The 22,731-nt window shown below is 49.4% G+C and overlaps 2 protein-coding genes across 4 annotated transcripts in view; both read left to right on the top strand.

Annotated features, from left to right (window-relative positions):
* Positions 1 to 9,260, top strand: part of PLXNB1 (plexin B1) — a 49,697-nt gene extending 40,437 nt beyond the window's left edge. For both annotated transcript variants that reach the window (XM_065749461.1, XM_065749462.1), the window contains exons 26-37: positions 598 to 664; positions 1,226 to 1,372; positions 1,829 to 2,006; positions 2,563 to 2,666; positions 2,871 to 2,955; positions 3,240 to 3,406; positions 4,349 to 4,509; positions 4,760 to 4,907; positions 5,586 to 5,650; positions 5,733 to 5,808; positions 6,164 to 6,238; positions 6,579 to 9,260. In XM_065749461.1, coding sequence (XP_065605533.1) covers positions 598 to 664; positions 1,226 to 1,372; positions 1,829 to 2,006; positions 2,563 to 2,666; positions 2,871 to 2,955; positions 3,240 to 3,406; positions 4,349 to 4,509; positions 4,760 to 4,907; positions 5,586 to 5,650; positions 5,733 to 5,808; positions 6,164 to 6,238; positions 6,579 to 6,683 — 1,378 coding nt within the window. In that variant the 3' untranslated portion in view covers positions 6,684 to 9,260. The remainder of the gene's footprint in view (positions 1 to 597; positions 665 to 1,225; positions 1,373 to 1,828; positions 2,007 to 2,562; positions 2,667 to 2,870; positions 2,956 to 3,239; positions 3,407 to 4,348; positions 4,510 to 4,759; positions 4,908 to 5,585; positions 5,651 to 5,732; positions 5,809 to 6,163; positions 6,239 to 6,578) is intronic.
* Positions 9,261 to 11,349: 2,089 nt separating this feature from the next.
* LOC136057027 (SRSF protein kinase 3-like) lies at positions 11,350 to 21,479 on the top strand. Of its 2 annotated transcripts, none has more exons than XM_065749489.1 (12): positions 11,350 to 11,748; positions 13,292 to 13,430; positions 13,582 to 13,690; positions 13,804 to 13,891; positions 15,174 to 15,260; positions 15,507 to 15,614; positions 17,598 to 17,760; positions 18,799 to 18,884; positions 19,300 to 19,407; positions 19,871 to 19,940; positions 20,022 to 20,114; positions 21,278 to 21,479. In XM_065749489.1, the coding sequence occupies exons 1-12, from the start codon at positions 11,746 to 11,748 to the stop codon at positions 21,463 to 21,465; spliced, it is 1,242 nt and encodes a 413-aa protein (XP_065605561.1). In that variant the 5' UTR covers positions 11,350 to 11,745; the 3' UTR covers positions 21,466 to 21,479. The 2 variants fall into 2 exon arrangements, with proteins under 2 accessions (XP_065605561.1, XP_065605562.1); XM_065749490.1 differs by having other exon boundaries at positions 13,366 to 13,430.
* Positions 21,480 to 22,731: the final 1,252 nt, after the last annotated feature.

Consider the following 22,731-nt stretch of genomic DNA (forward strand, 5'->3'; position numbering starts at 1 on the left):
AACACACGCTGAACTTGAGAAAGCAGAAACGATGGTTTCTCATCCTCACCCCAGCCAGCAGTTGGCAGGGAGGAGGAAAGATGTGAGAAGGAGCTGGCATTGCCCACCACAGATTCCTGTTCTTTTGCAGTTGCTGTATGCTAGTTCTCTTCTTGAGTTCAAGTATTGGGACTGCTGAGTCTGCTAGTCTCACTTGATGTGTAGAGGTCCCTGGGCTCATAATCCTGCCACATTTGAAAACTGAATTGAAATATCTCCTGTGTTCAGATCCCAATTAGCCTCCTGTCCAGTGAATACTTCTGATCTGAACAAATTTATTTTGTCTGAGAGCTGCTGGAGGCTGTCTTCTGTCCCCTCCTTGCCTATCTCATTTCACTTCTGTCATTTGGTGCCTCCTTCAGGCTGAAAAGTGCCTCAAATAAGAACTGGGATCAAAAGGATTTAATCTGACTGGTCCCTAAAGTAGTTCATTTTTTCTCCCTCTTTTCTTGATCGTTTATCATTGTTTAGCATTCTCTTTTCCCAAAAGAGGTTTATCTCCAGTTCCATCTCTGCTGTGCACTGTATTCATGTGACCAACCCCATGGTCTCTTTCAGGACAGAAACAGTGGTAGAGAAGCTGTTAACCAACTGGATGTCCATCTGCCTGTACGCGTTTGTGAGGGTAAGTTCTTTGTGTCTTTCTGGAGTAAAGGGGCCAAGAGAGGAGAGGCAGCCACAGCTTTGCTCTGTCTCACTATTAGCTGAAATAAATGCCAGAGACATCCTGTGATTCAGGGGTCACTGGGAAGGACGTGCATTAATGTCACTCCGTGTTTCCAGATGCCTTGCTATATCACAGAGAGAACTCAGTGTAGCCCCTGTATCATCACAACATAAGACACGCTGACCATAGGCTGCTCTGTGTGTGGAGAGGATGCCTGCTGACTGAATTCCTCTCCTGTGAGAGAGTGGCAAGGAGTGTCCCTCTCATTAGTGGTGTGGAGATGGCGATGGCTTGGTCTTGTGTGTCCAGCTGGTCCTTAGTCTCTGCTCATTCCCTGTGCTTGGAATGGGAGCTGTTGGCAGAGGCTTTCCTTGCCTTCAGTGGTAACTGCTGTATCCTGTCCTCCATTCTGCTGCTCATCTCTCTGCCTGGGAGTCCGTGCTTCCAGGCTGCTGTGTTCTGCTGGGGGGGGAAAGATGAATTCCTAACAGATGAAAAAACCCATCCTTTCTGTGCCAGGACTCTGTAGGGGAGCCACTTTACATGCTGTTTCGAGGGATCAAGCACCAGGTGGACAAGGGGCCAGTGGACTGGGTGACAGGGAAAGCCAAATACACCCTGAATGACAACCGCCTTCTGAGAGAGGACCTGGAGTACCGCACTCTGGTAAGCACCAAATCTTTTGTTCCCTGTGGGCCCTCTGTGACAAGGCCACGTGCCTCTCCTTGTCAAGACAGAAGTACAGCATCCTGCCACTGTCTCCTGGCAGCCAGGTTTCTCCCAGCAGCATACTGCAGCAGCTGAGAAAGAGCTCTGCTAAATTGAGCACTTATACCCTAGCTGGTAGGAGTTAGCATCACAGTGAACTGGTGTATGAGCCACTCTGTGCCTCTGGAAATAAGAGGATAAAATCTCTGGTGGCAGTGGTGGAAAGCTTTCCCCAACACTGTTGAACTGACTTTCAGCTCTCCGGGCAAGGCCAGGAAAGTGGTGTTTAATGATATGTGCCCTTTTCTTTTCTGAAATTCCTTCAGTGAAAGAATAATGTTAACTTGCTTTATTACCAGCCATCAAAGGTGTAAACGTGTCAGAGTAGTTGTGACCTTTTCTTTTGTTCCACAGACTTTAAATGCTTTAACGCAAGCAGGAGTTGCTGCAGGAGGGGCAGAGGACTCCCAGGGGATTTCTGCTAAAGTGCTAGACTGTGACACCATAACACAGGTGAAGGAGAAAATCTTAGATCAGATCTATAAAGGGATGCCGTACTGTCACCGGCCAGACCCAGACACCCTGGATCTCGGTGAGCAGAACTCCTTGGTGCCAAAATTTAATGAGGACGTGAAAAAATGGTTGTTTGCTTTCTGTGCACAGCGCCCATGTGTGCGTGAAGTTAGTCATTCTCTGCTGAGAATGCAGAATCCCTGACCAGTGATCTTGTACTCTTGCTGGACCCAGCAGGGCATGACATAGGAAAGACTATAACTGTAAGTGGTAGGGACGTGAAAGAAGCAATTGAAGTTCATCCCCTTTCATTTTGTGGTGCTTGGAGTTCTTTGCCAGTCCTGGACCGTGGCAGTGGCTTGAGAAAGAGGATGTGGTGGGTAGGGGGTGGACAGAGAATGTATATGGGAGGGGAAGACAATTTGGGCATAGAAATGTTGTAGTTCTGCGTTAGCTCCCACTGCCAGTGGAGTCAGTGGTAACATTTAAACAATGTCTGTCAGGGAGGATTTTGTCCCTTTTCTGTCTTAACTTTCACTAGTTCAGGCTGACGTGCAGGAGACTTTCAGAGATGCCTCAGCTTAACTGTTGTTCTGGTTTTTTTTCCTTCCATTTCATTGTTTTAATGACTGTAGAGTGGAGATCAGGGCTGGCAGGTCACCTGATACTGTCTGATGAGGACGTGACATCTGTTGTTCAGGGAACTTGGAAACGCCTGAATACTCTTCAGCACTACAAGGTCAGTGCTTCGTTTCCCCATTCCTCTTCTACACATAGTTTATACCCCATTTGTGGGTCATCGTGGTTTACTATAGAAGTACTAGAGCTTTTTTGCAGCAGCATATTCAGCTGAAGTCAGTACTATATCCTGAACTGTGGTTTCTCAACCAGCATAGTCCCCTCATGCAGTTTGCTTTGAATGCTGACTTCTGCTTGTGTGCAGGTGCCTGATGGAGCAACAGTAGCTCTGGTTCCACGGCTGACCAAGCATATCCATAGAGAGAATCAAGATTACATCCCAGGAGAGAGTGAGTTTGATGTCCTGTTCTTATGATTTCATAGCACCTGTCAGGTTGGTGGGACAAGAGCTGCCATAGCCTGAGCTTTATGCTGCTATAGAAGGCTGATGGGCAATTTGAACCCTTGTAAGATTCTCAGGAAGTTGGAATTCTGAGCAGATGAGGTGAGAAAAGTGCAGGAGAGTGCACAAGCAGAGGGAAGCCAAGCTGGGCATGAAAGCGTAAGATCAGTAGAATTTTCTAGTCCTGACTTGTAGGGCTGACATTTGTCTCTAAATAACTGTCTTGTTTAGAAACACCTATGTTGGAGGATGCAGATGAAGGTGGGATAAAACTTTGGCACCTGGTAAAACCCACAGAAGAGCCAGAGCTTCCCAAGCATCGCCGTGGAAGCTTGAGAGATCGGGAGCGAGCCAAGGCAATCCCAGAGATCTATCTGACACGTCTGCTCTCTATGAAGGTGAGAAGAAGCACAGATTGTGTTGCATTTAGGATCTTGCCCCTCTTTCATATCCCCTTGACAGACTACAGGGACATGTATGAAGTACCCAACATTCCAATATCAGACTTTTCTTCCTACTAATTAATTAAGTTTTGCATAGCCTCTAGGAGAATGAAAAAGTGTTCATCATCTCTTTGTCTACTCTGTACCTGTGGGTCCCACAGATAAAGGCAGGTGCCTAATGCTTCACTTTTACCTCATTTGTGACCCAAAAGGTAGCACTGACCTGGTCACCTCCTGCAGCAAGATGATGCTAACTACCCATCAGCCATGTACAGACTCAGCTGCAATCATAACTCAGGCACAACATTTGTTCACATTCTCGTTTTTGCTTTATTCCTTTATCACCGTTAAAATTTAACCCAGGAACTTGTTCCTTAGTCTCTGTCCTTGAGAAGGGGTCAGCTTTCAGCATCCACTTTCCCCAGCAATATCCTGTTTGCAGAAGTACAATTCCTTAAGGGACAGCCGAGGCACTCTGCCAGGCAGTGCCTCTGTACTGCACACAAACTTTTCTAGCTGATGAGCAAACAAACCTTTTCTCCTTGTTCCTGTCTGGATCAACACAGTAGCTGGCCATAGGCAGTCTCCCTCCACTGATCAGTCTTGACACCTCAGTGCCAGCCCATAATGTTGCAGGCTCTCTCTCCTGTAGTAACTCCCCAGACTGAATCTGACTGCCTTCTTTTTTACTTGTTCACAAACTTTTCCCTGGCCTGCATTCCAGGCACCTCTGGGGCCTCATTTCTCTATTGCTGCTTCCTGCAGTGGATGTGAGGTTGTTTTGGGATCACTGAAAGGAGGCTGCTGAGCAAAAAAGGGCAACCTCTCATCAATCAGTGTGAGGCCTGGGCTTTCCACTCTACCTGTGATGACTGTGTCCTGCTTGGTTCTTCACAGGGCACTCTGCAGAAGTTTGTGGATGACTTGTTCCAGGTGATCCTCAGTACCAGCCGCCCGGTCCCTCTGGCAGTCAAATACTTCTTTGACCTGTTGGATGAGCAGGCACTGCACTATGGGATTGCAGACCCTGAGACCATCCATATCTGGAAGACAAACAGGTATGGTCTTCCTGCAGGCCATGATGGAGGTGCTGCTGATCTTTTTGGAGCTACCTGCTTGCAGAGGCAGCCACCTCTTTCTAATGAGGAGAAGCAAAATGAGAGTCCAAGGCAGCAAAGCACAGTGTGAAAAGCTGGTTTTGCCATGAGGGCTAAGCTGGGATATGAACAGTAGCACGTGTAGAATATCTTCCAGCATTACAGCTGTTTTCTTTGCTGATAAGCTGCCGTGCTTTCATCTTCCCTGCAGCCTCCCACTGCGTTTCTGGATCAACATCATCAAGAATCCTCAGTTTGTGTTTGATGTGCAGACATCAGATAACGTAGACGCTGTGCTCCTGGTCATTGCACAGACCTTCATGGACTCCTGTACTATTGCTGACCATAAGTTAGGGCGGGTGAGTATGGAGGGAGCAGCACACAGCTGGCACGGGCTGCTGAGCAGTGCTGGCTCAAAAGTCAGCTCCTCAATGTAGTTCTGCCAGGACAGCCCGCTGGGCCTGCTCCTTGCTCCCACATGGCACCAGAGCACTGGAGAGCAGCTCAGTTCAGACAGCTGTGTTGTGAGGAGGAAAGAGTTGGGTTTAGAGCACAAGTTATTGTGGGGTGCTCTGTATTTGTAGCTTGCAGCTACGTAGGGTGCAGAGCACACGTGCTGTCTGGCTGTAGTGTATGTCACAGAGTGCATCTCAAGAGTCAGGTTGGCCATTGGGAAATACTTACTTAGCACCAACACTCACCCTGCACCAAGAGTAGAATGGGTCACTAGAGATGAGTTGGATCTCTGCAGGATTTCAGATTTAACCTGTGTGAAGCCTTGGCCAATGTGATATGGTACTGGTCCAAGTAGAAATGTAGACTGGAGATTCCAGAGGTTCTTTCACCAGTACACTTCATGGTTCCTCAGACTGTGTCAGTAGAAGGGAGGCTGGTATTTGGAGTGCCTCTCTGCACAGAGAGCAAAAGTTCCAGATCATGGGCAAATGGCAGAGAATAGAATGGTGTCACCTGCTAAGGTTTTTGCACTGAGTGGTGGAAGAGCTATTTGTAATCATTTCTGGTTTTGGATGTTCAAGGACTCTCCCATCAATAAGCTGCTCTATGCCCGTGACATTCCTCGCTACAAGCAGATGGTGGAAAGGTAAGCAATGGGTGTGGGAGACGTAGTTAAAGAAGGAGGCTAGGAGGGATGTGATGGTAATTGCCTCTGTGCCACTGTGCAGGTATTATGCAGACATTCGTCAGACCATCTCTGCCAGTGACCAGGAGATGAACTCTGCCCTGGCTGAGCTATCACGGGTAAATAAACATATTTATTTCAGAAATGGTGCTAGCTGTGCATCTGATAGGAACTTAGTACTGCGAAGATCAGATATTCCAGCTGTGTGCAGTTCTAGTCAAAAATACTAGCTATTCCCAGTGACTTCTCTGCTTCATAGCACCACTGAGGAGAAAGCTGGAGTCATGGCTCCCAGGCAAGGACTGTTTGATTTCATTATTTTTTTCCTTTGCTAAGAACTGTTCATGAATTCTCTTTCCTGTGCTTTGTGCTGGGAGTGACTCCAGCACATTTCCTTACTAGTTATGAGGACACAGAATTTGCAAGAACAATTGTTAGATGTCACAGCTTTATCTAACTTCCTCTCTTATTCAGAATTACTCAGGTGACCTCAATTCCCTGGTGGCTCTGCATGAACTGTACAAATACATCAATAAGTACTATGACCAGGTAAGTGTGTTCCCAACAGGTATGGACACCGCCCTCTCCTCCTACCATCCAATCAAAAAAAAAAAAAAAAAGACTGAACCCAAATTAATTATTAAGAGCAGCCAGATTATTGCAATGTTGTGTATTGTTTCACTGGCATATATAACTTCCATGTCGTAAGTTTAATTTATTCTTATCAGTGAGGGAGAGAGGACGTCATGAAAGCAAGGGTCTTGGCCGTAACCTGGGGGCTGTTAGCATTTCACATGCATTTGTTTAATATTATTATGTTTAATATTATCTCCAGCCAGCAGTGCTGCATGCTGGAGACAGGCAGCCAGTGAGCTCTGTCTTGTTGCAGATCATTACTGCCTTGGAAGAAGACCCAACAGCACAGAAGATGCAGCTTGGATATAGGCTACAACAGATTGCAGCAGCTGTGGAGAATAAAGTCACGGATTTGTGACAGGCACAGACAGACTGCTCTCCCTTGACTGCACAGGGACAGTGCTCATCCTAGCTGTGCGCAGGGTGTCCTGCTGCTGTTGGAAACAGACTCTCTGAGGAGCCAGCAAGCGACGTGAACGGGGATGGCCAAGGCAGTACCAAGTACAAGCATCCTTGCATCTCAGAGAATTGTTTTTTAAAGTTCTTTTTTTTCTTTTCAGAAGCAAAACAAACTTCAGTTTTCCTCTGACAGTCTCAGGGGACCGCGCAGCTCCTTCCTACAGATGTTAACGTAAATGTGCCAAGCTTCCAAATGCTGCTGTTGAAGAGCCAGCTGGCAGCACCAAGCACCGTGTCTGTGGAGTTCTTGGCCTTGCGTGGGTGCCCTTGCCCAGTGCTGGGAGGCTCCCCTACTGTGGCTGCTCATTTTGCTGGGGATACAGGAAGCTTTTCCCTGGTCTACACCTGTGCTGACCTCCATCTCCCTCTGGATGGATTAGTGACTGCTCCTGCTCTATTCCACCTGAGAAACTTTGCAGCAATGTTCTCACTGGTTCTAGATGTTGGATGTAAAAAGGAGAGGGACCAATGGCAAAAGTCTCTTGCTGCCCAGTGTTCTGGTCTTACAGCTCGGTTGCAACGTCTGCTTGGATGGGATGTGTTCACCAGCATGCAGGCTTGCCCAAAAGCCCACTGTAAATGGAGGCCACCCCCTCACTCTTCCCCTCAGGACAAATTTAGCATGTAAGGAGTCAGCTGTCTGGCTCATCCTGATCTCCACTGATCCAGTTCTGGATCTGTCAGAAGTTCAGGGGTTTCCCTGCTCTTCGGAAAAGCACAACAAATGCCTTGTGCCACTTCCCCCTTCCTCTGGTATCTAGCTCTTCTGCTGCTCTGAACTGGACTTGTAAATACCCTCAGAAGGATAATGTATTTAAATGCTAAAGGAGAATGTTTAACTTTGTGGCTTTGAGACAAAGCTTTTCTTGGAGAAGCATCTCTGTGCATTTCTACTGACAAACGTCTGTCAGCACTGGAGCAAAGTTTTCTCCACTGCTTTGTCTGCAGGGATAACTTGTAGATGTCTCTGTTGTAACAGCAGCTTGCTTTTCCCCACAGCTCAGTTTGAGGCTTAGCTGTGTGTTCCTGTTAGACTTGCCTTACACCTCAGTTTCACCTCACAGACTCTCCTGTTGTGGCACACAGAAGGGTGATTTGGTGAACAGTGAACTCAAGGGAGCCGTGAAACACAACCCCGTTCCTGAAGGGCATCTGGTGTCCTGCCAACAGCGACTGGTGTGAGGAAAGCAAGGCCAGAGCAGGCATGCCATCAGCCCCCAGCCATCGCTGGGCAGCTCCTCTGCTCCGCCCTGGAGAGCAGTCAGGGGCCTCACAGCACTCTGTAAGGAGTGATTTTAAAGGGTATCCTTCACTTTCTTATCCCTGATCGAGTCCAGGCTGATGTCCTGAGGCAGATCAGTTCTGACTTCTCTGCTGCTGCACTCAGATGGTGGTTGTGCAGACCTGGAGAGACTAGTGCTAGATCAGGGCAGAACCATGTCCCTACCTCTCTGCATTGTGTATAGCAGCATTTCCAGGCCTGTGAATCAGCCATGTGGCTTTGTTTGAACACTGTGCAGTTGCAACATGTTTTCCTAAGCAATATCACCAGCTAGTGTTGGCATCTCTTCCTGGAAAGTCAGTGCTTTCTTGTGAGCTCTCTTAGCACCGTTCCCAGCTACTTTGTGTGCTTGGAGCGCAGCTGCCATCCTTGTGCTGCTGTCCTGCTGTGCAGAGCAGCCTGTCAAGAACTCAGAGTCTGCCATCCTCCTTCCTCAGAGGCCACACGATCAGGTCTTGTCCCTTGCCTGACCACCCCATTTCATGGAACTTGTGGGATTTCACTTCTCTGAAACCTCTGTCTTAACAGAATCTGCTAAAACTAGCCCCCAGAAAGCTGGGTGGAAGAAAGGACTTGGCAGTATCTGCCAGGAGCTGCTTGCAGTCGCCCATTAGTGATTTGTGGGATTTTTTCTTTGATTTCCCAGAACAAGGTGGTACAGGACTTGACTCTGGATCCGCTTCACATCAGTAAGGAGACTCAGGAGCTCTCCGAGGGACCCAGGTCTCTCCTGCTCTGTGTCTTGTCGTGTCTCCTCTGGTGTTAATTGCTGTGGTCAGATGAGTTCTGTCCGCTCAGCTGGGTCAGGCTGCTGGGGAAGCAGGCTCCACATCCTCTTTACTTCTCCTGGGCACTGGAGATTATTTACTTTCTCTGAGTATAGCTGTGAAAGTTTGCTTTTATCAAAGCAATAATCAAGATGTAAGAGTAGAGCTAAACACAAGTGATTTAACATCTTGAGTTCATCCCTGCGTGGCTGACCAGGAGGCGGTGCCCAGTGCAGGGGCAGTGATGGTGCCCATCTCTCCCCGCTGTTTGTCTTTGCAGTTCTAGGTATGAGTGTCCTGCTCACTGTGGGTGCGTGCTGCAGCTCCCTTGCTGGGTGCTCAGACTTGGCCCCATTTCTCTCCGTCCACACCACACTCCTGTGGCAAAATCCATTACTATAACAGGGTTCTGCTGCATTGAAATTTGCACAAAACAGCTTTTATAAAATTCCCTAGTGCAGGGAAGACTTATTTATTATTGCTCATAATCCACGTTTCTTCCAGTCTCTGCCTGGTTTCTCGACCAGCTTGCTGGGTGTGCTGGGGACAGAAGGAGCCCCTGTGATGCTCCTGCAGGCAGCAGCTGCATCTCTTCCTGCAGAATGTAAGTGCTGTGAGGGGATGTCACCACGTTAATCGTGTCCTCAGAAAGGTGATGTTGCATGGCAGGTTTGGGGTCTGCTCCGTACGGTGGTCAGTGAAATAAATTTAGTTTCACCGTGGTCTGCATGAAACACTGATAACTGATCAGTATTAAGATAAGTGTCATTAGTGAGTTTGAATGTCTCCTGTCGGTATGGCTAGGAGTAGCTGGCACCCACACAATGTAGATGTGAGAGTGCTTGCTTTCATCTGTTTGGTGGCAAATGTAGGCTGTATCTGGAAGCTTTTATCTTTAGTAGAAAAGATGGGTAATTTCTTTTTAAAGAAAACAAGAGGGCTTTGAGATCCTGCTGCCTCGGTGGAATGCCTTTCCTTTTTCAGGGTATGCCCCGGTTGCAGCAAGATGCTGCTTTTTTGGTGCCTTTCTTGTCAGAATGATTGTTTTGGTTTCCAGAATACCTAGTTTGTTCCCGTAGCCCTTCCTCCTGGTCACGTCTGGGTGCCTGCCCTCTCCCAGCCAGGTAACTTGGTGTCTCTGTTACAGTATGATCTGACCTGCTTTTGTGCCCTGCCACACCTTGAGTTCTGCTCAGAGCACCTGAGGAACTGTCTTTCTCAAATTTGAATTAATAATTAATATAAAAAGCTTGAAAAATCCGAATTTTGTTACATAGTGTAATAACTGTTTGTAGATACTGTTCTGAGATGTAGGAATCTTTTGGTGATATAAGAGGTTTTGTCTGTAAATAATCAGTTTAGAGTTCAAATGATTTTAATAAAGAGAATTCTTACACAATAATTCAATAAATTTTAATATACAATCTGTGTGTCACACTTGTGTTCAACAATAATGTGACTGCCCACAACACATTCACCTTCTGGATGTGAGTGGGGACAGATCTGGTCCAGGGCAGCTACAGCTCTGGCTGTGTTTTTGCAGTTGTGTGATGCAGCCTGAGGCATGCTTCATGCTCGTCCACCTGGGTGAGGCAGAAAGCACCATTATTCTAATTAGGTGAACAACTCTTAATTCTTGAACTAATTGCCAGACTCTTAAAGCTGTCTTCCTTCCTTTACCAGCAGTTACAGATGGTTTGGCTTATTCTTCACCATAATGTGTGTGTATGTATATCCTAACACGCATCAGGCCCCTGCTTAAGTCCCACCTTCACCTCTGTGTGTGTTCTGGCCTTTTATGGGTTACAGAGCTCTCCTGCTGTGCAGCTCAGCTCTCTGCTGCTGCTGCCCTGCTCCTGGCTCTGTCTCAGCCCCCTCCCGCGATATTTTTAGTGCTGGGGGCGGCAGGTGAGAGCACTGGGGCACAGGCAGGGGGAGAAGTGAGGCCCTGGCCTGGGTTTGGCAGCAGGGCAGGATTAACCCCTTGTTCTAGGGCTGGGTCTGTGCAGGCGCTGCAGGAAACCTGAGCTGCGCAACACCAGGGCCCCCGGCCAGGGGAAGGCTGCGGCTGCCAAGCTCTGTGGGCGTAGGGGGAATGTATTGAGTGGTTTCACTGCGTGTGGTCCTTCGCTCCTCAGTGGTGCACGGGTGCTAGGTGCCTGTGCTCGTAGTGAGGCTGCAGCCCTTTACCATTCCTCCTGGGGGGAGGGGGGGGGGCACAGCTGTTGCTGCACCAGTAGGACCCAGTGCATCCGTGCAGAACTGTGCTGCTTTGTCCCCAAGTCTGGAGGGACAGTGTGACTCCAAGCGTGCTGGCCACGCCGTACGGTTATCGGTGCTGAGGCAGAGGTGCTTTGGGTACGGGCAGCGTGGCTTGCGGGGCCTTGGGGAGCGTATCCTGGCACAGCCTGGTGAGCGCCGTGCCGGGCAGGGACGGGAGGTGGTGCCACTGCCTCGAGTCTGGGCCATGCAGCATGCTGCCGTGCTCCCGAGAGCAGAGGGGGAAGACTTTTCCTATTTCCATCTCAGCAGAGCGGTGAATTTCCCTCTATAAATAGCTACCGTGAAGACGGTGGAGCTCCAGCAGGGTGACAGACCTGCTGCCAGGGCAGCTGAGGCAGGGGACTGCACAAACAGGTGCAGGGAACGGCAGTAAAGGAAACTCAGTGCAGCTGTCCTGGGTCTCCTGCTACCCCTGCAGCCAAGGTTGTTCCCAGAAACGGTGCTGAGATCTGATACCCTGCTCCTCAACGCATCTATCCAGTGATGCAGAAGAGTTTGATCAGCCCAAGGACAACCCTCCCAGGGAGTACAGACCAAAAGCAGAGCAGGACCAGCTGGCATCTCACTCCTTGGAGCTCCAGCATGAGCCAGATGATGAGAGAGGTGGCATCCCCTGCCTCCTGAGCTGCATGGTAAGTGTGCAGGGCCATAGGGGCCAACCCCCACGTGCCCACAGCGTTGCTTTTATGCTGTGTGTTGCAACTTGCAGGGATGCTATACTCAGCTAGGACTTACCAGGTCTGTGCTGGATGAAGGCATGTATCACTCTGCTGAACACTCCAGCTCCACAGATCCAGGTGCTGGGGTGCATGGGAAGTGCTGGGGCAGCTCCTCGCACCCTTCTGTGCAGGCAGAGTTGTGCAGGCGAGGTGAAGCACCGCTCGCTGCTCCCTGCTGCAGTTACCAGAGACCAGTACGTTTTTGGGCTGAAGTTCTCTGACCTGGTCCAGGCCTGTAGCAAGCCAAATTCTGCATGATGTAGCTGTTAATGAAAAAGTATATGTATCAACTGACAAAGTACTTAAAAGCACGTTTGCATCCCAAGCCCATTCTGAGCCTTAATTAGAACTGTGTTGAGAGTTCACCTGTGTCCAAAGACAGGCGACAGCGCTGTCACTGTGCTGGGATAGGAAGAGTTTTTTGAGGAAGTTGTGCCTCTTTTCCAGCTCCTGTAAGATGTTAAGTGTCCCACAGTAGCTCCCAGTCGTGTGCCTGCTGCTGTGAGGGGTGTGACAGGACATGCACCAATGCTGCCAGCACATTAGGACTATTTCTGAAAGTTCTCCCGCACACACAAGCTCTTAGCCTTGGCAACCTGACTCTGAAGGATTTTAAGGCAGATATTTCTACTCGTGCTAATGGCTTGCTTGGGTTATTATCACCTGTCACGAGCTCTGGCAACACTCGTTCATATGAAGCTGTGACCATTACAGCAAGTGACATTTCTGAATTATGAAACGCTGGGTTGGAGTACCCAAACTGTGGCAGCATAAATCTGTATTTCCATTAGCTTGGGGCTTGGGGGTTCTATTTCAGGTGACTTGTACTTGAGCCAATTCCATAACAGTGCTGTGGAGTAGGGGGAATAGCAGTTGTATCCGTCTATCTACTGTGCCTCTGTGTTTGTACCTTTTGCTGTCATAGAAACACTCTGGGGAGCAGCCTTTCCCCTCCCTTGTGGCCTCTTAGTAGGGGATCATGGGACGGTCAGTGACAAATCCCTGCTTTGGCCCTGGGCTGCAGGCAGATGTGCACCATTGCTTCTAAACTGCGTGCTCTGCTTAGCATCAACCTTGGATGTGAAGCTCCTACTGCCAGTGAAAGCTCTGAGTTGGGGTACAGGGTGCCTTCTGCCCAGGCCAGTGTCACAGCCACTGGAGGGGTCCCTGCAGTCTCCTCTGAGCCATTGGAAACTTGTCCAAGGCACAGGGAAACCTGAGACTTCCACCTGAGAGCCAGGAGTGCTGCCCAGCCTGCCAGCTTTCCTTCTGTTAACTCCTAAAATAATCCTTACTTCTCTGAAGTGCCAGAAACATTCCTGTGTTCCTAACAGCTCGCTTCCAGGTTTGGATGAAGCAGGCGGAAAGAAATGGGGTGAGAGAAAATGGAGCTAGAGGAACAAATGGGAGCTGTGCACATCAATGTGTGCTGCTCTGCAGCTGTCTCTCTTTTAAGGAGTTAAATGCTGGAGATTGCGCTGCCCATGCTGCACAGCCCAGTTCTCCACTGCTTCTGTCCCCTCTCACCAGGACCTGCTGGGACACTGCCATGGAAGAGCAGGTGCAGCAGGATGTGCTGGAAGAGCAGCACACAGGTCAGTCCTCGGACCACAGCCAAGATCATTCCAAGGTCTTCTCACACCAGAGGAGGCACAGGGACCCATGTGGCCATTCCTCTGGGAGGACAGCTGTCCTCGGTGGTTCTTTCAGGGTATCAGTAATGTTTCTTGGTGATGGTCCCCACAGGAGGCCACCACCCAGTGCAGGAAGGAGAGGTGTTCAACGCACGATACCAGGCTCTGCATGAGCTGGGCTGTGGGGCCTTTGCTACTGTCTGGCTGTGCCAGGACATGAGGTGAGGGGCTGATGCCATATGGGGCAGCAAAGAAGGATGACCTGGGCAGGGCTTGCCCTCTTTGCAGGCCACTCTGGCATGCATCGACTTAACACCTGTGGGTCCTTTTGTAGGAAGAAGAAGAACGTGGCTGTGAAGGTCCTGAAGAGCAGGGAAGGCTTTGCTGAGGCTGCCCAGGATGAGCTCTCTCTCCTCCGATGTGTATGTATCTTTGCAGGCTCTATGCTTTTCTCTGTGGAGGTGGCCACTGAATACAGACAGAGGTATCAGTTTCATTGTCCCTTCTCCTTCCAGGTCTGCCTGAGGAGCTAGGTTGGAGAATGGAAAAAGATGTTAGGTAATTCATTACATCACTTTTGCTCGGCCACGACCCCTGAAAGAGGCACTTTCTCCTTCCTCCTGTAATGCAGGTGGTTGTATCTCACTTGTCCTGTTGGCCAATTTTTTTCAGCTGAGGCTGAATCCAGTAAATAAGAGGAACTTGTAGAAATACAGGGTAGAAAACCACTACAACCAACAAGAAAATGTGGCAATTTTGTTCTTAACTGCAGTTGGGAATGTTTCCACTATATCTGTGTACTTCCTAGCTCAGAGAGCATTGCTCGATCACAGCATAAATACTGAAGCAAAAGGAAGTATCTTAAAAAAAAATGCAAGACACAGCACACTTATAATATATAACCTCTCAACTCAGAAAGCTTCCTTCTGCTTTTGCTAATGGATGAGGTAATTAGGCACACAGATCTGACTCTCAACTAATTGCCTTTGAAAATGGCTTGACTTGCTAGTTCTAGCTCATGGTTATAATTCTCAGGATTTACCTAAATGTGAAGTTACATCAGCTGTGTGTGAATAACAGCCATTAAATTTTGCCTTCCAAATTATTCTGAGGCCTTTCTCCAACAGATTTTGAAAAGGTCTGGTTTGCACCTGCAAATCTGCAGGCCCTATCCAAAAGGATATGAGCCAGACTCAGTGATGTAAGAGGAAGTAAAAGGTGGCACTAATTGAACGTAATCAAAGGGGTGCTTTTCTACACATCAGCACAATTCTACACGGAGACCAAGCCTTGCCCTTAATTTATTACTGATTCTCTCAGAAAGACACACCTTCCATCCAGCAGAACAGAGCTGGTTCCCAGGGCCATTTCCATCAGCACAGTGGTCTGTACTGTATATTTATATATAAGAAATTATAGATACAGTAGCCATTGCTTTAGTGGAATCAGGGCTCTGTGGGAGCAAACTCATGGTACAACTTGCCACGAAAATGCAAACAACATGCAGAAATTAATTCCCTAGTAACAGAATTTGCTTGTGTTCTTGGAGTCTGGTTTGCTTGATTTTATTGTTTTCAAGAGATTTGTTATAAAGTGCCAACTCTTCTCTAGAAGAGAGTCTGCAGAACAGGATAAAATGAGTGCAAGATGTTCTTGTGCATGTATATGTCTCTAATTGCAGTTTTGTTGGACTCTCCCCCTCAGGTGAGCAGTATGAGGAAGAAGGATCAGGCAGGAGAAAACATCATCTGTTTATTAGATGACTTCAGAATGATCGGAGAGAATGGCTTCCATATCCTTCTGCTAATAGAACTGGAGCTCTCAGTCAGTGAAGCTTGTGCTGGAGAGTCACAGGATAACATAAATCCAACTGCCACGCTCCCACGAGGAGGATGAGCAGGGCAGTGGCTAGAGCAGAGAACATGAAGGTGGCTGGAGGGGGGGAGGTTGTCTAATTAATGTTTGGCTGCTCTTGTGAAGGGCAAAAAGCTGGTGGCAGCATATTCTCTCTGTTGGTGAATCCATGACTCTTCCCCACATATGTGCTTGGTATTTGAGGCACTGGGTCCTTCCTTACGATATCTGATGGGTAACTATGCAGCCCAGGGACTGCCTTTGCCTTTTGTGAAAAGATCTTTACAGCAGGTGAGAACTGAGCTCTGACTGGGTGGAGTGCTGCCTGGGGAACACGTCACAGTCTTCATCCTGGGGTCATCTGCCATGAATTTCTGTATGCTGCTAAGAAGGAGACAATAGAGTCAGTGCCCAAGGCATACAATTTTAAGGAAAACAGTAGATATTTATTTTGGGTGGGAGGAGAAAAAATGTCAGATACAGAATGCAGAATGGGAGGTTAACACAGCCACACACAGGAGCAGTGTGCATTACTGCCCTTGTCTGTTAGTCTCAATGGATTTGGAAAGGAGTCAGGACCACTGATGTCAGGGACCTGCACCAGGGGATTCAGAGATAGCACTTATGTTTGTATCTCATTCACATCTTAGCAAATTACTGAATTTTCCAGCAGTTCAGCTGTTCACAGCATGAACAGACTGTCACAGATAATGTTCTTGTTGAAAAAAACCACACATGTATTTCTCTGTCCTGCTGTCATCAGAAGTCTCCTCTGGTAGTGATGCCAGACTGGCAGCATTTGCCCCAGCTTCTTGCAGTGTGTAGCACCGAGTTCAGCAGGGCTCAGGGCTGGCTTCAGCTGTTTGGACAGTACTGTCCAAGGCTGCTGAAGGTCTGCCTCATAGCTGATTCCTTCCCAGGGCTTTTAAATCACTGGTTCAGTTATCTGGTCCTCCACCCATATTGAGGTTTTCCCACTCAGAGCCAACATTTCCTTCATCCCCTGTAAGAATGTGGAACACTGATCAAACAAACTGTGAAAGCTGAGTTTCTTATGCATTGTCTGTGAATAGCTAAGGAATGGGAAACTTGAGTGAGCCTAAGCATAATTAATACTACATTTTGCTGCTAGTGCCAAGATTTATCAGAAGACTGCAGCCTTACCAAAAAGATTTGCAACCTTGGTTCCCGTGCCCTTCTAGGGACACTGAGAAAGAAAACCGTTTCCTCTTCCACCCCTTTCCTGGAATATCTGCTTCTTCCTCAAAAGAAGCTCTGCTAACACCTGAATAAGTCACATGAAAATGTAGTGCCATTAATCGATGTGTTCTGTTTCACACACAAGCCTTTAGACTGATCTCTTATCTGTGTAAATGGTAAAAACTCTTTTATTCCTTTGGATCAGCATTGGGGCAGTATTTACTTCTGATTCATTCCAGTTTAGCTATTTAAATCTTTCCTTGTGTTTCAGTTACCATTTAAGGTTGGTATTTCCCTGGGGCTGGTGTTCATCCCAGAATAGATTTTGATAATACAGAGAATATCTGCCAGCCTTTATGACTGACCAGTGTTTTAAGAAAAAGATCAACAAAAGAGCAACTTAATGTCCTAGTTTCCTTTTCACTGTTATTGATCTCTGATAGCGAACGCTTCTCTTGCACGCATTGTTTATGTCTCTCCTGTGACGGCCAGGCTCTCCCTGCTGCACTGTGAGCTGTTCTTTCCCTACATGGCTCTCCTGCAGTACCCTTAATTCCTCTCTGCATGTACTCACTCATCATCCCTCCCTCCTCCTGTCTGGGTTATGATTCACCTCCTTTACTTTCCTTGCATGATGGGACTGCCTCCTGTGCCACGTCGAACACCCTATAACCAACCCCCAGCTTCCATTCCAGTGATAATGCTGCATTAACAGATAGGCTTGGTGGGCTGAAGACATGCCAGCCACATGAGCAAAAGCAGCTTTTCAGGAGAAAAATCTGCTTTGTGACTGCAGTGCCTCTTCATAGCCCAGTGTCATCCTATTTCCAACTCTCCAGGCCTGCCCATCTGTGCTGGCACCTGGGTACTCTCATGCTGTGTCCTTTGCCAGATCCCCATGCTGTCATGGCTGTGCTGAGCGTGTATGGCTATGGTGCTGGACATTTTCAGGATGAAACTTCTTGTGCCTGCTTCTACAGGACCACCCAGCAGTGCCACTACTCTTTGAGGTCCAAGTGCTACACCCCTACTCCCTCTGTCACACTGCAAGTCTGTGCTGTTTGGCTCACACAGGTGCTAGCAGGCCTGCACTTCCTGCATGGGCGCTGCCGGATCATCCACGCAGACATCAAACCGGAGAACGTGCTGCTGTACGTCCGTGACAAAAACCTCCAAAGGTTTCTGCTTGATGCTGCTGACTGCAGCCAGAGGACAGATTTGAGGCTAAAGGCACCAGGTGAGCACTGCAGATTTTACTCCAAGAACAGTCTTAAGAGGTTATTGCTAGGAGTGAAACAGTAGATGCAGACAGCCTAAGAAAAGTTCACATCTCCTGCAACACTGGTACAAAACAGCACAACTTACACTGCTGAGAGACCTCTCCTGTCTTTACTACAAACCCCACATCGAGTGGCTCCAAGTTATTCAGAGCACCAACAGAAAAGTGCCCTTGCAAGGAGGTGTGCATGCGGAACAATCAGAAACCGTAGGCACTTGTCAATAAGCCGAGCACAACCTCACAGTTAATTCTCAAAGCTTTCAGTGCAGGATAGTTCCCTCATCTAGTACTCTCAACTATAGGATACAGACCAACTGGTTTGATCAAAAAACTGTATGACACATCTACTCTTTTATTTCCTGTATTCCTGAGGTTTGTGGGAAACTTGTATGTACTCTTTGAGGCCTTTTGAGACATGATTTATTTTCAAAGAACTGTGTGAATATATGGTAAGACACAGGGCTGCAGAGTCTCTCAAGGGAATTAGTCACCCAGCAGTGAGACTCTTACTTTCTCCCACAGTATTCTCCCACAAGCATTTGTCCCATGATGTTGATGTTTTGTCCCTCAAAACCTGGGATAATAGATTAATGCTAAATTATTGACAGTCTTTTCTGGGAGCAAAAAGGCATGATACCAGACATAAGCTGATAGTTGTAAAGCAGTAAAACAAATATTGAAGACACTACCTTGACAGTTCTTGCCAGGCAGGCATCCTGCAGCAGGAGAGATGCATGGGGTCACCATTCCAATGCAAACTGCTGTTTTCCCTAACATCCTCTCGGATTGTGACTGGTTACCAGCCCTTCCTTTGCATTCCCTCAAAAATCAGAAGTGGCATTTTATTGGTAATAAAAAGGTGTCACCTGTCTAAAGCATTTTTTTGATTGCTTAGGTTCAACTTCAAAAGCAGGTAGGTCTGTATGTACCTTCTGTGGTAAGTGATGCATACCTGTTGGTTTGGAGAAAGACCTGATTTCTGTCCCTTCCATCTAGGAGGTGATCCTGGCAATCCACTGGAAGATTCTGATTTAATGAGCATAGAAGTGAAAATTGCTGACCTGGGCAGCGCGTGCTGGACAGTGAGTCTGCTGCAAGTCTTGGTCCTGTGACAGTGCAAGATGCTTTGCACTTCCTTCCTTCAAAGCTTGGGTGTCAGTCCTACAGCCAAGCAGTTTAGTGTGCTAAAGTGAAGCTGCTTCCAGGTGTTACATTCATCATTCCCAGCTCTGAGCTGGGCAGTATACTCCAGAGATATGCCAGCTTTGGACCTTCCTTCATCTTTCGTTTGTCTGTAAACCAGAAATTCATAATCAAGTTCATTGTGAAATGTTGGGAGGTAAATTTAGCATGGTGCCAGTGGGGCTGAGATGAGGTCTGATTTTTATCACACACATTCAGTTCCTCCCCTTGTGATTGCATGGACAGCTTGTAACCACAAGCATCGCTGTTACTCATTTATGAAAGCTAACCAAAGGGTGTTTGTTTCTGTTACAGTATAAGCCTTTTTCCAAGGAGATACAGACCCAGCCATACCGTGCCCTAGAAGTGCTGCTTGGACTAGACTATGGCACTCCTGCAGACATCTGGAGCACAGGCTGCCTGGTAGGGCTGGAGACAGTGCTGCACAAGCACAGGAGACAACTGACACTAGCAGGTCCAGGGTAGCATGTCCTCAGCACCCACCTGCACACTGCATGTGGAGCACAGCTTCCTTGCTGTTGCTGAGTCAGAGAAGGAAAAGCAGGCTGTCTGCACTCCTTCACTTTGGACTGAAAGTATGCTGCTGATATATTCACTGTAATTAGTTTATGCTTAAGGCAGTTCACACTGCAAGTATGTTAGCTCATATATTTGACTGAAATAGTCACATACTGGTTTCCATCCTGAGGGAACTAAAGGTGCTGCTTCACAATGGTGCAGTATAGATCAAGGCAGCATCAGTCTTTCCATGTTTCAGTATCAGTTTTGTGTGATAGTACCTGTGCCAATTTTACTTCCTATCAGAGTTAACGAGGAAGAAAAACTCCAGTTGGTCAGTGAACTAACAATGCTACTCTATTTTTAGGCATTTGAAATGGCAACAGGGGAGTGTCTATTTAATCCTCAACCTGGGAAATATTTCTCCAGAGATGATGGTAGGACTCCACCAGTTGTATTCATTTCACAGAAGTATCACAGTCTCTGTACCTAGACATGTTTTCTCTTCCTCTGTCCAGATCACGTTGCTCGCATTATTGAACTCTTGGGAAGAATCCCTCCCCAGATCGCTTTCTCCTGGAACAAGTCAACCAAGTTTTTCAGGAGGCCAGGTAAGAACTGGAGTAGGGAAGTTTACCCTAAAAATGACTGTGGATCTTTGGTACACCCCTACTCAGCTACCACTGAAAACTACCAGAAGTTATGTTATACAATGCAGGCTACAAGCAGGGACAGAACAGAGGCGGAGACTTCGTAAAGCACAGTAACACTTCCTGCCCTGCCACCTCTGCAATTCAAAAGCATTCTGGCAACGAATGCAAGTACAAAAACCTCAAAAGTGGTCATAGTAAATATCAAACAGGGAAAAGATTTCTATTCTTCCTCCTGGAAGCTGGAGAGAATGGAAATAAGGACAGGAAACAGCTACATGGCAGGAAAACTGAGTGTGTGCAACTGGCTGAATTTCACCCATTCACTAGCAGAGAACAATGATGAAGAGGAATGGGACACTCATATCCTCTCATCCTTTCACCATGGCTGCTATATTTAGTCTTCTGACCCAGCTGTAATGTCTTTTCTGTTTTAATCTCCCCAATTCCTTTGACTCATTAAGCTTGAAATCGCTGTCTGACTTCAAGGCATTATGTAATTCCATCCTTCTGCAATTTACTCCATCCTCCTTCTCCTCATTCATGTTAACCAGCCATAAAGCCTAAGTACAATTCCTCTTATGTAGCACACTAAAGCTGTGCTGTAGATCAACAAGCACCTCCCCGCTCATTCAGCTCCTTTGTTCATTTATTCCTTGTATGGTGCTCAAAAGATGAGTCAAAACAGTCCTTGTTTTATATTCATTCTCCGTGAGAACCAAACTGGCCTAACCACACACGCCTAACCTGAATTGCTGCATTTACACCACATGCTCTGAGGGATAAGGCTCAACTTTCTGCTCAGTAGTGGCACTCTTGTCCATGGCAGCAATGCACTCTGGGTTGTGCACAGGCAGGCAGAGGGACACCTGAATGACTTCGGTGTGACTATCCTGGGAATGTTTTAATTGTGCTTGATGTGCTCACATCTAAGTGCTCCTGAATGGGCAGGCTCCGCACAGTAACTTGAAATGGTTTCTGAGAAACACCTGAAAGCAAAATTCAGCAGTGGGAGTGTGGATGAAGCTTAGGCACAAAGATGCACACTCACTGATTGGATGGGCCGTGTGGGGCGAGGAGCCTGGAGTGCCATCACCGCACTGTGCTTCTGCGTTCTCCCACAGGCGCCCTGCTGCGCATCTCCAGGCTCGTTCCCCGCAGCCTCCACGCCATCCTGGTGGACAGGCTCCAGCGGAGAACCCACGAGGTGCCTCCATTTACCAGCTTCCTCCTATCGGCGCTGCGCTACGCCCCCGAGCGACGCCCCACGGCCGCGCAGTGCCTGCAGCACGCGTGGCTCAGTGCCCCGTGACCGCGGGGCTCCGCACCGCGCGGTGCCGGCCCGGTTCCCCTCCCCCAGCCCGGTTCCCCTCCCCCAGCCCTTTCCAGGGCCCCTCCGCAGCACTGCGGGCGCTGCGCACAAGATGGCGGCGCTGCGGGTCTCCCCCCCCGCGGCCATTTCCCGCCCGGGGGCGGCGGTGCGGGGATCGGCGCTGTTAAGGGGTGGGGGCCCGGCGCCCCGCGCGGCTGCGGACTCACGGCGGCTGGCACGAAGCTCCGCAGGAGCCGTCATCCGCTGCGGGTCCTTAGGACAAACATAGAGACGCAGCGCGCATTAAACGGGAAGGACAAGCGGTCTCAAGTTCCCTACCTTGCTTCCCCCTCAGACCGACCCTAAACCCGCTCGGCTCCCGCTGTTCCACCCCCCCTCCGTCCCGCGCATCTCTCCCACTCCCTCGGCTCCCGGGACCGCCCCTCCCCCCGCGGAGGGCAGCGCCCTTTGTGTGGGAGCTCCCTCCCCTCTGGCAGTGGAGGGCCCGGCGCGACCCTCCCCCCCATCCCCTCACCTCACGGGGGTCTGAAGGGGGAGGGACGCGACCCCGCACCACCCCTGCCCACCCACCTTCCCCCCCGCCGCGCGGACGTGCCGAGCGGCAGGCCCCGCACCCGGGGCACCGCGCACGCGCGGCTGGGCTCCTGCCTTTCCCCCCTCCCCGCTCTACTCACACCCAGCCTGCGCAAGCGCAGCGCCGCGCGGGTGCCGCCCAGGAATCCCGTCCGCCCGCGCCGCCCCTTCTTTCTGCCACGTGTCCCGACGCGGGAGTTACCCCGCGGAGAGAGGCGCCTCGGAGAGGGAGGAGCCCGGCACGGCTGGCACCGCCCCTCAGCACGTAGCGCGCCTCGGCCGGCGGGCACCGTCACGGCGCGCCCGGCCGCACCGCGTCGGCACCAGCGACGTCCCGCCCCTCCGCAACCGATCGGCAGCGTGAGCAGCCAATGGGACGCCGCGCTCGTGGGGCGAGCGGCGGGACGGGAGGGCGGTTTCCAATGAGAAAAGAGCGCGGGAGGGGCCGGGCGAAGAGCCCGTCAATAGGAAGTGAGGAAAGGCGGGGCGATATCGGCGGCGGGCGGCCCGGCCGGGCGCGGCGCAGCGCCGCGGCAGCCAACGGGGAGCGCGAGTAGGCGTGGTCGGGGCGCCCCTGGCGCCGGCGTCGGGGATCCCCGTGCGCGCAGTGCCGTTTCCGCCCGGCCTGGGGAGCAGCCGTCGTACCGCTGCCAGGGGGAGGGGCCGGCGCTG

The sequence above is a fragment of the Cyrtonyx montezumae genome, unplaced genomic scaffold, assembly GCF_038088225.1.
Source record: "Cyrtonyx montezumae isolate F1298 unplaced genomic scaffold, pur_monq_1.0 scaffold_6, whole genome shotgun sequence".
NCBI classification, from domain to species: Eukaryota; Metazoa; Chordata; class Aves; order Galliformes; family Odontophoridae; genus Cyrtonyx; species Cyrtonyx montezumae.

Excerpts from the sequence above, each read along its gene's own strand:
- LOC136057027 (XM_065749489.1), top strand. Across the intron at positions 19,941-20,021 it reads ATATTTCTCCAGAGATGATG|ATCACGTTGCTCGCATTATT; the intron begins GTAGGACTCCAC and ends TCCTCTGTCCAG. Across the intron at positions 20,115-21,277 it reads CAAGTTTTTCAGGAGGCCAG|GCGCCCTGCTGCGCATCTCC; the intron begins GTAAGAACTGGA and ends GTTCTCCCACAG.